The following is a 14380-nucleotide window of genomic DNA, read 5'->3' as shown; positions in this document are numbered from 1 at the left end:
CAAAGCACAGTTATATTTAGATGACTTGTGCACAATGACACACATCTGTGTGAGTATAAGGGTCAGTTCTGCTGACAGGGAGAATAAAATTGGTTTTGCTCAAAGTCTTTTGAAAGTTTCATTCTTCCGGCTGTTGTTGACAAGTAATGAAAAAATGAGCTGCAAATAGATATTTTTACAGAAAATGTTATTAGTGCTCTAATTAGCAACCATTAATACTAGTTTTCAGAAGTTTTAAGATCCTTTAAGTGACAAAAGACAAAGCACTTCATGTAATTTGCTATGAATCTGTTTCATTTTTCTCATTTTTTTCTTTCAAATAATTAATATAATATGTAATATATATAATAATATAATATAATCAAATAATTAAAAAGGTGGTAAGTCATTTACATTTCTTTTTATTTTATTTTGTATTGTACTAATATTAATCTCTGGAAATGCACTTTTTAAAAAAGTGTGAGCAAAAAAAAAACTAAAATGTTTTAGTAGGTAAACTTTGTGACTAGCCGTTCATTCAAAAGCTGTTCTTGTGGTTTCAGGTTTCCTTTTACGCAACAGTTGTTTAAAAAAACCCCCACTGGATTATTTATAACATGTAATGAGAACATTTGGTTTAATAACTTTAATTAATTTTAATATTTACAACTGTTGTCACTAAACATGTACAGTACTTTGAACCAGTTTTTACACTTCATTTTCCTCTCTGTACCATTCTGTCCTCCATTAATTTAACTGTGGCCTTTAAAACATTTCACAGACCATTTGAAAAATTCCCTTATAAATAATATGTTCCATACTTCAAACCTATGTATTTTGTCAGAGAGCTAATCGAGCACTTCAAGGAGCAATTTGAAACTGGAAAAGCAATGACCTTGCCGAGTTGATTATCTTTAGGGTTTTGATCGAGAACATATGGTGCTTTTAGCTCAAGCACAAGAGGAATGATGCATGTGTCAAACTTCACTAACTCGTGTATTATTCCTTTCTCTGAGGGAATACCATGCTTTGGACCTAAAAGCTGAACTGTAAACTGAGAACACAATAATAGTACTCATTTAAAAGTCGTAATTTCAGGTACTGGAAGACCTAAATGAGGTATATTGGACTATGGGTTCCTTGAGATGGATGCTTGCCCAACCGATTTATTTGGATCACTGAACAGTGAACAAATAGTTGTAGTCTTAACAATTACTCCAAAATAACTAGACAGGCCTGCCAGTAAAAGACAAATATTAAGATTACACCACCACCAGAGAAGCAAAGAAAGGGGATCTGAGGGTGCCTGAAATAAATAGTGTGACAATAGAAAGCAGGATTGAAGAGCGGAGGGCTTGTCAGGGTTGGAGATACTCTGTGCTGCAGAAGGCTGTGGGCTGATGGAGAAGGAGAGTGATGAAATGGGTGGATGACCTAAGGAGCAGCCATGGCAGGCTAATAGTTTAGCTCTGACAGGTAACATACAACATAAAATTCCATCTATTCAATTCAAAAGGAGAATGAAACTCCCAGGAGTGGACGGTCAGTGACAGCTTTTGTGAGTCTGAGATGAACACAATGTGTTGTAAAAGAGCAAAATCAGTAGTGTCCATAAGAGAGGGCTTTGCACAGTCTTAGTGTTAGTAGACAGTCTTAATGGGCTGTATTTTATATTATTTCATGATTTTTTTCTTCTTCTGCAAAACACACACACACACACACAAACAGATAAAACAGTTTGGTAACCAGACAGCTTTGGTTAGTATTGACGGGACAAAAAACTTGGAATGTCTCAAAATATTTTATTTTATGTTGCACAGAAAAAAGTAAGTCATAAAAGTTAGAAAACAACATAAGGGTGACGGGCGAGTGTAAGTGATTGTCATTTTTGGGTGAACTATCCCTTTAATGGTGATGTTTGTAGATTTTTTCATAACCATTCTTAATATGCAGAGCATTTTTAGATGGACCGTTCACAGGTTGATTTCTCCAGATGCTATAAACATTGTGTCTCTGTGATGCATAACATTACAGCAGTGTTTGAGTATGCCAACATGGCTACAATGACTCTACGACATGTGGCATGAGTTTAGGGCTGGACCTATTTGTACAACTTTTTGCAGATGTGGATAATATTTGAGGAACCTGTTTGAAAACAGTCATTTTTTAAAAAGAAGATGATAAACAATCTTCATTAACATTGCTGAAATATCCACCAGAGTGTATGTAAATGCCCAAAAGCTTATTTAAAGACAGATCAATGCTTAATACACTGTCTGTCTTCTGTTGTGTTGTCTGACTTGACGACTGACATAATAATTAGTGTCCATTAAGTGAGAACACAGCCACTTAAATCTCCCGGCACTGACAATCAATAAACCCAACTAATCACATAGAGAGAAAGTGACATCCCTGGCGACACAAGATTTGTTCTTCAATTGGACTATTAAGGATTTGTGTGTCTTAAGACTCCATTATCACTACCGCAGTCTCTGGATCTTATCACTCACAGGAGGATTATTAGTATAGTCACCTTCTATTTGACCAGCTATTATCCTACAATAGCCTATTTCAGCTAGGTAACGTCTATAGAGGGATGTCAAGTTTATCAGTAATGATGTGGGGCTGATAAAAAGAACCCTTAATTATTTTAATATTTTTTATTGTTTAACTAATCCCTAATTATTTATTTCTTATTCTTATCACTGTTCTTTTGTGCTTGAAGTTTATTCTGATATTATTATGGCCAACAGAGCATCTCTTTTATCACTCCTCATTAATGATTTTGAATTTTAGTCATTGATTCATGAAAAATGAAAAATGAAAAATGAAATTATAGCTGAATGAACATTTGTAAAGCCGGTGCAGGACAGAGGGTGGAACTAACGCTTGATTACATTGCCATCTTATTTTTCATTCAGTGCTGTTTTTTGGAACTGAAAATGAAGGGAATTAAGATAGCAGCAAATTTCTATTAACACTTGTTTAAATTGCTTTGTATGTTTTCACCTAAATGTGTTTGTTTAACTCACGATTGTAAACTTCTTACTGCACAGAATATTATGTCTTAAAATAATAGATTACATTTTACTGTCACTTTATCTCTAGCCAATTGCATGGAGTTTGACACACACTTTGACATCAGGTGCAGACACACACACACACACACACACACACACACACACACACACACACACACACACACACACACACACAGATACATAATGAAAGAAAGCAGGGCTATTGTGTAACAGCCATAAAGTCATTTGCACTAGTGTTCTGTCCATAGCACAAAGTCGAGGTTGTACAGTGGACTGACACTCTTTGGATTTTGAGGATTTATGTTTTTGGATATTGAGGTGTGAGTGTGTCTGGCTCTGTGTTTGTGCTTACATGTAGATCTGAATGAGCTACTGAATTATCTGTCAGAGAGCTCAATGAAGGTGTGGGCCTCATTTCTGCTGTGTTTCCTGGCGAGTGTATCATCTACGCCATGTCTGCCTGAGGAGTTTGCTTGTGCAAGAGGCGGCTGTGTATCTGAGGAGCATGTGTGTGATTTCAGAGAGAACTGTGAAGATGGCAGTGATGAGACTAACTGTAAGTATTAGTCTGTAAGTTTGTCTTATCTGCTCTTCAGCTCCTTTGTCTGCTCTTTTATTTGTGTATGTTTCCTGTGCTTATGCAGGCAAGTCTTTGACAGTAATGGCCCTTTTTCCCCTCTCTGTTGGCAGCATGATTTTGAATGCTCCTAAAGGCCCTCATGTGTAAATAGTGAGATTTATGGCACACGCATAAAGGAGCGCACTGGGAGGTCTTACAACAGTGCTTTTATAATATTGATTTAATACTTCTGGGGCTTTTAAAAGGCAGAACATTACAGAATTGAGGTTGATGTATTAGGGTTGACCACTATTGCTTTTGTTTTGCACCTTCATCCTTTTAATGATGCTAAGAAAAGATTTTCCATTAGCATTTTCATTTTCGTCTTATGTTGTCCGTGTAAACACAGAACATTATATTATATAATTAGATTTTTTTCATTTTGCATCTCCTGAATCTATTTTGTGACAACAGACTTGAAGTCAAGCGCATATTAAATGTGTTATATGATGGATGCTGTACAGAGTTGCATGTTTTTAATGGTGTCTCTGTAAAAGATTTTAAAGGATTAGCAGACACCAGTGTTTATTTTACTGTAATGGCCTGATATAGCTTTGACTTTCCTCTCATATAGGCTCTGAGTTTGTGAGATGTGACTTTGATGAAGGCTTTTGTGGTTTTCAACTTCAAAATGAACATCATATTTGGATAAGAGGATCAGGTTTGAGCCATCCCAGTACTGAGACCGACCACAGAGAAAATGTTAATGGTAAGTAAAAGAGTTCGTCTTATATCTGTATGGATACCACTTAACTCTATAAAACCCGATTGTTACGGAGCGACTGAGAGAGGCGTGCAGATCCATATGCAAAGCTTATATTAAAAGACGTGGTCAAAAACAGGCATGAATCAGACAATGACAAACAGGTATATTGAAGACAAGACAAAAGAATAGTCCGGTAATTGATGGCGAATGTAATCCAAAAGGCGAGGCAAACGGGTAATCCAACAAACAGACTATAATCCAAACAAGGGGCAAACAAAGTCAGAAACGGCAAGACAAAAGGATATCCAAGACAGGCAGGTGATCAGGAATCAGGCTACCAGACAAAACCAAGACGCGAATAGACTAGGACTAGGAATTAGAAACTAAGGGTGCTTTGACACCTGGCCCGTTGTTTCGGAACCTGGCGCGTTAGCTCGGTTCGTTTGGGAATATGTGAAAACGGCAATCGCGCCCAGATCCGCACCAAAACAATCGGTTCGAGATCGCCTGAACGAGGTGGTCTCGGCTCGATTAAAATCGAACTCTGGAGCGGTTTGGTTGTAGTAAGAAAGCAATCCGATCTAACAGACCAATGAACCAGGCTATATCACAATTTATGATGGGTAAGTTCCGTGAAAAGCATTAGCTTTGTTGTTTTGCTAATACTTCAAAATGAACCTGTGAATGTCTGTGGGTGAGCACGTCTTCACCATTCAAAATAAAAAAGCGCACTTTTTCATTTTATAATGCCATCTTATTGCTATTCTTCCTAGTAGGTGCATTTAAAAAATGTTTTCCCGATGAATCCTGGACTCCTGCTCAAAATGATAAATTAATATAAGGACAGTTACAAAAAAAAACAACAACAACAACAACAATAAGCCCACGAAGCTGTTATCGTTCCATCCTGACGGATGACAGCCGTGACAGCTAAGTGGAATCCCGGAAAATAAACCGTGGAACTTTGACCAATGAGAGAACAGTTTACTCGCGCGTGACTTGTATTAACAAATTTGGTCCGTTTAGAAACTTTGCCATGTGAAAGCCAACCACACCAAGAATAAAAAGCAACATTGTAATAATTGTAATCCCTGTTTCGGAACAAAACAATCAATCTACAGGTGTGAAAGCACCCTAAGACAGGGAATTGGCTCCGTAAAGTAGCGGAGTGTGCTCGAGTGGTGGTTAGGACCTCGTATTTATAGTGTGTGTGATTGGCTACAGGTGAGAGTGTGATTAGTGAAATGGAACATGGGAAATGTAGTCCAGGACGACGTGTAACAGTCTGTGTAGTGTGAGAGTCAATATAATCAGAAGACGACCTCTGGTGGCGAGCAGACAGAAGACCACGGACAGGATTCGTGACACTGATACATGATACATGAATTTGTAAGGCCTCTAATTATTAACATGATCAGCGTTTCTGAAAAACCTGTTGTACACAATCTTCTACATGCCTTCCACCCTATAACTGATAGTACATACTAAAGTCCATAATTGCATTTTTTTTTTTACATATTAGTTTTTTCTCCCTCAGTGTAAACACCATATTCTCTAGATGTTAATAAGGTTTGGTTTTATATTGTATTTCCTGACTTCTCAGGACACTCTTTATTCTCTTTTGTCAGGTCACTGCCTCTATATACAATCAAAAACTGGAGGAGGAGTCACTGCTGAAATATACAGTCCTCTCTTCCAGCCTTCACAGACATGCTGGGTACAGAAAAAACATGACTAAACATCATTTGGTGTTGTATTTAATTTTCTGTTCTTGAATTAATTCTTAAATTCGGATACCACATGAATCAGTAGCCTATTTGCCAAACCGCCATCTGCTTTTTAAAGCAAGCTATCAAAATACTATTTTCCATAATATATACACAACTGTGTGATATTGCTTTTATACAGCTGTTAAAAAATTTAATGAATGAGTATTGCCAGTTAATTTGTCTATTTTTGCTCTGCCAACAAAATTATTCAGAACAAAGTCACTGCAGGTCTTTGCACACTGAGTCCGAAATTCTCGTCCGAAATTTTCGTTAAAACGTTAAAAAATAGATACAACCTCACATTATGTCAATCACGTTTACACACTGCCTCTGAAACTTTAGTCTGTCATAAAAAAAATTTGGATCAGGTTCGATTTTCTGCATTTTCGTATCCATTGCAAGCATTTTGATAGGAAAGGATGACGAATACAAAAAAAACACATACGAAAATTTCGGACTCATTGTGCAAGGACCTTTACTCTGGTTTAGTTCCTGAATGAATAGGCTGACGGAATGGTTCACTTATAGGCACTTGTCACCACTGACTGGTGTGAAACCAGCAAAAGGATTGGCTGACAAATCATTACCACTAATGCGCATTTTGACAGTCTGTCTCAAATTAACACAGACAAGCGGGGTGATTAAAAACAATGAAAAGTCCCAGTGTCAAATTAAATAGCCTATTAAAAATTATATGAACGATTTTAGTAGTTCAATAAATGGACCAATGCAATGTGTTTGTTTTTTGTCAAGAGAGACATACTGCAGAGTTTACCACAAACCATAAGCAGCATCATGTTAAGTGCTTGGCTCAAGCCCTCGATTATGTGTGTAGAGCACTTATCCACTGCCCCGGCTACACACTCTTATTGACAGCAGAGAGTTATGCATAGGCTGTCAGAGCCCTGACACAGTGGATGGTGCATGCACTCATTGTGATCTATGGTTTTAGATTCTCCGTTATCGAATATGGAGTAATTCACTTTGAGTGCTTCTCTGCTTAAACGAAAATAAGATGACATTGAACTTGGCAGTAAGATTCAATAACATAACCTCACTTTACAACAAAACTGCTTTGAGTATTAGCTGCTTTCAGCATTCATTTGGTCTCATTTGGCCAAATGCTGAATATCTTTAATGTTTCATCTTTAAAGCTCAAAATGTGTAATGAAGCGAGCAATGCACCTCTTGAATCCTTTGTTCACGTAGCATGTTCTTTTGAGGGATTTATATTTTCTCTCCCTTTGTTGTCCTTTCCTTTGAACAGCTAACTTTCTATCGTCATATTGGGATGCTGGCTGGGGCTTTGCAGGTTCTGATCCAGTTCAAATCTTCTGGAGATATGCAGAAGGTTTGGTTTCAGTCCACCTCCAATCCTGATCCACACACTCTTCCCTGGATGCGAACAGTGGTGGTGTTAAACAGCGGAGAGGAGTTTAAGGTTGGTGTGCATGTACTGTATGAGGGTTTTTGTGTGTTTGGAGGAAGGGGTATTATTGTTTGGTATGTATGGTGCATAGTTCAATCAGTAACACAAAATCACTGTGAATCTACAGGTTGTGATTAGAGGACTGATATTCAACAGCAGTGACCCATATGAAGTTGTAGCGATTGATGATGTGTCCTTCAGCAGAGGATGTGTGGTAGCAGTAGGTGGGTGAACACTAATATGTCTTCTCAAGAGTGCTTTTTTCGGCGAATCAGTCTGCAGAGTCTGGACTGTTTCAGGGTACCATGTACAGTATATCCAATAAGGCTGCCTAAATCCACCTAATTCAATTGTTCCCCTAAAAATTACATTTGTCGTTACAAATCTGTATGACTTTATTCCGTGGAGCATCAGTATCATTCTGCGGTGTCGCTAGACCATTTTTACTGGGGCAAGAGCCCCAGTGAAATACTGTGCCCCAGTAAAAAAGTTACTGATAAATCCTTATGTGTCAGTGGGATTGATGTATACTGGCATGAGAATCATTTTGATTGATAATACTTAAGCGATCAAGTCACGTGTGTTTTCTGTTAGCTGTTGTAAGAATCTATAGTCTCCCCCGATCCAGATTCCACTCCACAATATATGTTTGATCATGCTCATTTCCCAAAATGGCTTAATTATTATAGAGAAGAAGAAAGTTATTATGTTATTATTAACACCATTATGTTGTTTCTAGACTATCTGGGATAATCACATCCTGAGCAAATGGTGACCAATTGTAGAATGGGAAAGGGTGTGGGACACACGTCCTCATCACTTTTTCTTACTCTGTCTAGAATCAGAACTAGCAATGCCAGAGTCACAAATGAATCACTCTTTTGATCTAATCGGTCAAACTGGTTTGCAAAAAGTGCTGCGTTCCAAAAAGGATAATTCGACTTCTGAAGGGCACTTCAGGGCACAATGCCATATTCAAGGATCAGTCCAAACAGAACTGGTTACTTCAAAGGGCCCATCAGAATGAGGGATTTTGAAGGGTACAAATGATGGACACTTTGCCTCCATGATTGTTTCCGTGGGTTTAATTGCATGACGACAGTCCCTCCTTTATTGGCTTTGGGAATATAGAAGTGAGTTTGAAGAAAACGTTTTTTGCTCATCCCTTCGAGGCTCTCAGTCTGGAGGCTAAAACCTTCAAAGGGACTAAGGAATAGGGATGAGTTCTTCAGAATGGAACACAGTGTTGGTCTGAAATTGTTAGCGATTCAGTTTGATTCATTCGGATGCACTCAAGCACTGAAATGGATAGTTCACCCAAAAATTTAAATTATGTCATTAATTACTCCCATCATGTCGTTCTAAACCTGTAAGACCATCGTTCATCTTCGGAACACAAAGTAAGATATTTTTGATGAAATCTGAGAGCCATCTGACCCTCCGTAGACAGCGATGCAACTGAAACGTTCCCAGACTCAACTATGTTAACTATTTTAATATAGTTAAAATAGTCCATGTGACATCAGTTTCAAGCGTAATATTACAAAGCTACAAGAATACTTTTTGTGCACAAAGAAAACAAAAATAATAACTTTATTCAACAATTCTTTGCAATTCAACACGTCACCGTCCTCCTCCATTATCGAGATTACCACAACGTATGCATGTGCTGCTGCTGACGTAAAACATGCATGCGCTGTGCCTGGTTTACGAATTGCGTGTTTTACGCAAAAAAGTATTCTCGTAGCTTCGTAAAATTATTTTTGAACCACTGGTGTCACATGCACTATTTTAAAGATGTCCTCACTACGTTTCTGGACCGGGGAACATTTCAGTTGCATTGCTCTCTATGGAGGCTCAGAAAGCTCTCGGATTTCATCAAACATATCCTAATTTGTGTTCCAAAGATGAACGAAGGTCTTAAGATTTTGGAAAAGTTAGGGTGATTAATTAATGACAGAATTTTCCTTTTGGGTGAACTATTTCTTGAATTGTTTGCAGCGGATTCTCACACTGCAATAATAACAGGAATACAGGATGTTTTATAAAAGAGCAGTGGATTAGGTGGATATTTTCCTACAGTTTATTGTAGGAAATGCAAATGTCTATCTTTTGTCAATGATCAAACAGCTCTCATGTGCCCTTTTACTGATGAAAATCTGGAAATTCCCCTGATATCATCAGTATGTGTGCTTCATTGAAGTTATCCATGTCTGAATATGTTCTTTCTTCAGACGTCCATGTTTGGATTATAATGTAGCTGTTTGTAAAGACGCAAAGATGAAGTTATGCGATGGATTTGCTTTAGAAATTTCTGAAGGGTGTGAGGTGCAGAGAGCTCAAGAGATTCAGGAATATAAAGCTGTAAATAAGGCCTAATACATTTACAGCCTGTGCTGGATGGACTACGACACCAGAGGGACAATAGTGATGGGCAGAAGGAAACCTCAGCAACTTTCTAATTTACAGCTCAGCCCATGATAGAAAGAAGGAGAGACATCAGTTACATTTTTAATTTTGAGTATATATAAATGCCATGACAAAATCATGGTGGGGTTTTATTATCTTCTGAAGATTTTATAGGTCTACATTTTAAGGTGTAATTGCTGACACAGCTTTGCAGTAAGTCCATAACTTTTATTTTACACATCGGTCACAAAAATGCTTAACTATTTATGAGAGAAGATAATCTTGCTTTATTTTCCACCATAAATACAGATCTGCACAGAACAGAACAGAACCAGGTTGAGGGAGGGAGGTTTATGTGTTTAGTTGTAAATGTGTGTGTGTGTTATGATACCGCATTATTGTGATTTATTTCAGCAGTATTCTGGACAGTCAGATTAATCATAATAATGTGCTCATGTCCAGATCTACATCACATGACACCGTAAACAGAGGTGATAATGCAGGAAGGAGCTCTAAGCCACTCTTCACTTTATGAGTCCCTTCTTGACCTTTTGCTTACCTTTTCTATGAAATATGTATTTTGGCTTTATTGTTTTCTCCAGAGACTGACATCAAGGCACCTCTTCCAACTCAGTGCCCCCCGTCTCAGTTTCACTGTGGGGCAAATGAATGTGTAGAAGGGGTGAAAGTGTGCGATTTTTCATTAGACTGCGCCAATGGAGAGGACGAGGCCAAATGTTGTGAGTATCCATCTTATTTTTAATGTAACTGTGTGTACAGCGATTTGTAAACTGGATGTCTTGCAGGTGTCATTCGCTTACAGTTATTTTTATTGCAGAAATAGCTCACTTAAGCGACTGTAGTAAGCTAGACTGAGAGACTGGAGACTTGAACATTTAAAACAGCTTGCATAATTTCACTGGAACATGAGCCATGTCACTGTTTAAGAAACATTTACCTTGACTGATACCAAATACTTTTTTTTTTTTTGCACAATGAATGAAAAAAGTTCACCCATAAACAAAAATTCTGTCATCATTTACTCACCCTCATGTAGTTACAAACTTACTGTATATGGCTTTCTTTCTTCCTTGGAATATAAATAAGATATTCTGAAAGTTTGAACTATTTTGTCTATATTTTCAATGGTGGTTTTATGTTTCATTTATTGTTTCATTATTATTTCATGATGTTAATTTGACTTTCAGTGGCACAGTGTGATTTCGAGTCCGACTCATGTGGCTGGTATGAGCTTGTCCAGGGTGATGGGTTTGAATGGGTGAGAGGCTCAGCTAATGGAGTCGCCATAGATTATCCAGACCAAACACCACCCCAGGACCACTCTACTAATACAAGTGCAGGTGAGGGCACTGACATAAATACACAGACTAAATAAATCATGAAATTATTTTGTCTCACATTTAATTTACTCTCACTCCCAAAAGATGCTAAAACTGTAGTTCTGACCTATAAACCACATCCACTTATTCCATTTGCACATTTCCTAACATTTCTGTTTCTCCATGAAGAACCTTTACTTAGTTTTAACTAGTACTGGAACATTTTTAAAAATCCCATTTAACTTATAATGTTTATCTACAAATCACCTGGGAGTGTAAATTGTGTGAGAATTAGGCTAGTTCATTTCAATTTTAGTGCTTTGCGAAAGAAAAATAGTGCTGCTTTTCATATTGTGCTCCCATAGATAATTAATTATGTTTGGCCTCTGGGAGATTTGTAAATTAAATGCGAATTACTGGAATGGTGGCAATGGCATTTCCAATTTCAGGTTTTGTTAATACTTTTTAAATATTTTACTATCTCTTCCCCCCCCCCCCCCCCCCCCCCCCCCTTTAAGGCCACTTCATGTTTATTTTCAAGAGAAGCAGCAGGTTGTCCCAGCAGGCTTTGCTGCGCAGTCCTACATTCCAGCAAACAAGTTCCGTTTGTGTCATGACCTTCTGGTAAGGCTCTGGCCTTATCTCTTTCTAAGATAGTAAAATGCATTAATTAAAATATATTATATCTAAACATATATGTTAATATTTGCAAAAACACAAATAAAATAATATTCTTCACTGCAGTATATTTTTTAACATTCATTGTTTAGATTCAATATTTACATTGATTGTTTTTCTTACAGGCACTATAATTCTGGTCATTCTGTTGGTGCTGCTGAAATGCACCTGGTGATAGAGGGCTCAGACAGCAGCACTATACTTTGGCAAACACTTTACAACCAAGGTAACCAGTGGCACCCTGTAATTGTCCAGATTGGCAGACAGACCAGGCCTTTCCACATCTCAGTTGCAAAACTGAGTTTGGCTGTGTATGAAGGAGTCTCCGCTCTAGATGATATTATGTTCCATAACTGCTCATTGCCCAAAGCTGTGGAGATGTGCCCAACTCCTAATCACCTTCACTGTAGCCGGAGCAAAGCATGTGTGGACTATTACCAGATCTGTGACCTGATCGATGACTGTGGAGATGGAACAGATGAGGAAAACTGCTGTCAGTATTGGTGGAGTTTTAAATGGGCATTGAAGCAGTTCATATTATTTGACGTTAGCAGTCATGTTTACAGTGATCTTTTCTTCTCTTATCAGCGCCGGAGCTAATGTGTGACTTTGAAGAAGGCCTGTGTAGCTGGACTCAGGAACACGAGGAAGACATGTTTGATTGGACCCGTATCCAAGGACCCACTCCCACTTTCAACACAGGCCCATGGAAGGACCACACACGAGCCAATGCGGATGGCCACTTCCTCTATATCGAATCTTCAGACCCACAGAAGTTCAAAGACACGGCCGTTCTTATCAGTCGGCCTTTTCTCCAAACTCCTCGCCGAGGTCCTGAATCCGAACCACCCTGTGTTTTTAGGTTCCACTATCACATGTTTGGCCAGCATGTGTTTCATTTGGCTGTGTACATGCGCACCCGTAACAGTGGCCGGGGCAACTTGTTGTGGGTTCGCTATGGTAACCAAGGCAACTTCTGGCACAGGAAAACACTGCTGATCAACAGCGCCCACCACTTTCAGGTGAGTTATTGATCAGAATTATGAGGACTGGAGTGTATGGGTGTAATGGTGTCCTTGTGTGCTGAATCATTTGATTAACTGGCTGCTCCAGCTTTAAATGTTATGCTCATACATGCACTCTGTTGATAAGGCATGCACTAAAGTCTGAGCAATCATAGTAACCACAAAGCATGCTGAAGTGTAGGCTAGTATTAGCAATATTAAAAATTATTTTCCAAGCTTATAAAAATATAAATTATAATCTATATCATCATGTAATTACAGTCATTCCAGATATGTAGTACAAATGTTTGCTTATCTGCATTTCCAGACAAAAAATTATATTTCAATGTTTGCATTCTCTTTTTGTGAAAGAAATAATATTATAGATATTTAAAAATTACTAGATCTGCATTTTTTGTTCATTAAATTTAAGTTTTTTTTTTAAAAGTAACGACCAAGCGGCCAGCGGCAGACAGTGATCTGATCATAGCCTATGTTTGATCAATTTAGCCTTCTCAAATCATCACCACTTGCCTAAAATAAAATCTATAGATATAAAACAGTTCAAGCATATCACAATGTTAGTTTAAATGTTTAAACGATATAAATGTGCGCTATTAGGCGCATATCTAATCGTTTGTGTGAAGAGTGAAAGCTGAAGGCACTTTGCAGGACATGGCCAGCGAGATCACTCACTCGATTATATTTTTTCTGATTTTTATGTTGCTCTGCTCTGAATTTCTTCAAATTTAAGGGATTTGCTGCAACACAATTTTGTCTGATATGTGAATTATTTATTGGCCTATTTTTTTAATCCATGCAACAAATGCTTTAAAAACAGCTTTAAAAATTACTTTATTGCATTCCAGATGATTTTAAAGAATGTTACACTAAATGTTTATGGGTAGCTTGAATGTAAAACATTGTCATGAATTGGTTGTATTCCCATTTGTAAAATAGACTACAAATTAATTGTTGACAACACCTTTGATTTATACTTCTGTGTCGGACCTATGCCGTAACCTTTACGCCGTAGGCTATGCGTCAGTTTTCATTTATACTTCTGCGTCGTTGTCCGCGTCAACGTGCAGTACACATGCAAACCGCTAGTGCGCAGTATGCACGGGCATGCTGCTGGTGTAACCCGCAGTACCACGGCAAAAGCCGAAGAAGAAGCGGCTCGTCGGAGAAGCATTATAGCCGTGACGGCGGCAAATAAATATCAAATCGTTAAATCATTATATAAACTACAAAAAGGAGACAACAACGGAACAGGAGACGATGGCATTCTTTCAATCTGCACAAGGACTTGTACCACGGCAGATCAACATTGTTTGTTGCGGACAACTACTGATGTATAATGCTGTGTAGTATAATAAATGATAAGACACTTGTTATTTGCTTTG

At 38.0% G+C, this 14380-nt stretch overlaps 1 protein-coding gene across 1 annotated transcript in view; it reads left to right on the top strand.

Annotated features, from left to right (window-relative positions):
• Window positions 1-3416: 3416 nt before the first annotated feature.
• The window catches only part of malrd1 (MAM and LDL receptor class A domain containing 1), a 34716-nt gene continuing 23752 nt past the window's right edge, over window positions 3417-14380 (top strand). The window contains exons 1-10 of the mRNA XM_016280058.1: window positions 3417-3576; window positions 4214-4348; window positions 5974-6062; window positions 7382-7555; window positions 7671-7767; window positions 10555-10692; window positions 11161-11313; window positions 11811-11916; window positions 12096-12463; window positions 12559-12992. Coding sequence (XP_016135544.1) covers window positions 3417-3576; window positions 4214-4348; window positions 5974-6062; window positions 7382-7555; window positions 7671-7767; window positions 10555-10692; window positions 11161-11313; window positions 11811-11916; window positions 12096-12463; window positions 12559-12992 — 1854 coding nt within the window. The remainder of the gene's footprint in view (window positions 3577-4213; window positions 4349-5973; window positions 6063-7381; window positions 7556-7670; window positions 7768-10554; window positions 10693-11160; window positions 11314-11810; window positions 11917-12095; window positions 12464-12558; window positions 12993-14380) is intronic.

The sequence above is a fragment of the Sinocyclocheilus grahami genome, unplaced genomic scaffold (genome assembly GCF_001515645.1).
Source record: "Sinocyclocheilus grahami isolate Dianchi unplaced genomic scaffold, SAMN03320097.WGS_v1.1 scaffold136.1, whole genome shotgun sequence".
Taxonomy (NCBI): Eukaryota; Metazoa; Chordata; class Actinopteri; order Cypriniformes; family Cyprinidae; genus Sinocyclocheilus; species Sinocyclocheilus grahami.
Note: the sequence above shows the minus strand (reverse complement) of the source record. Positions and strands in the feature narration are given on the sequence as shown.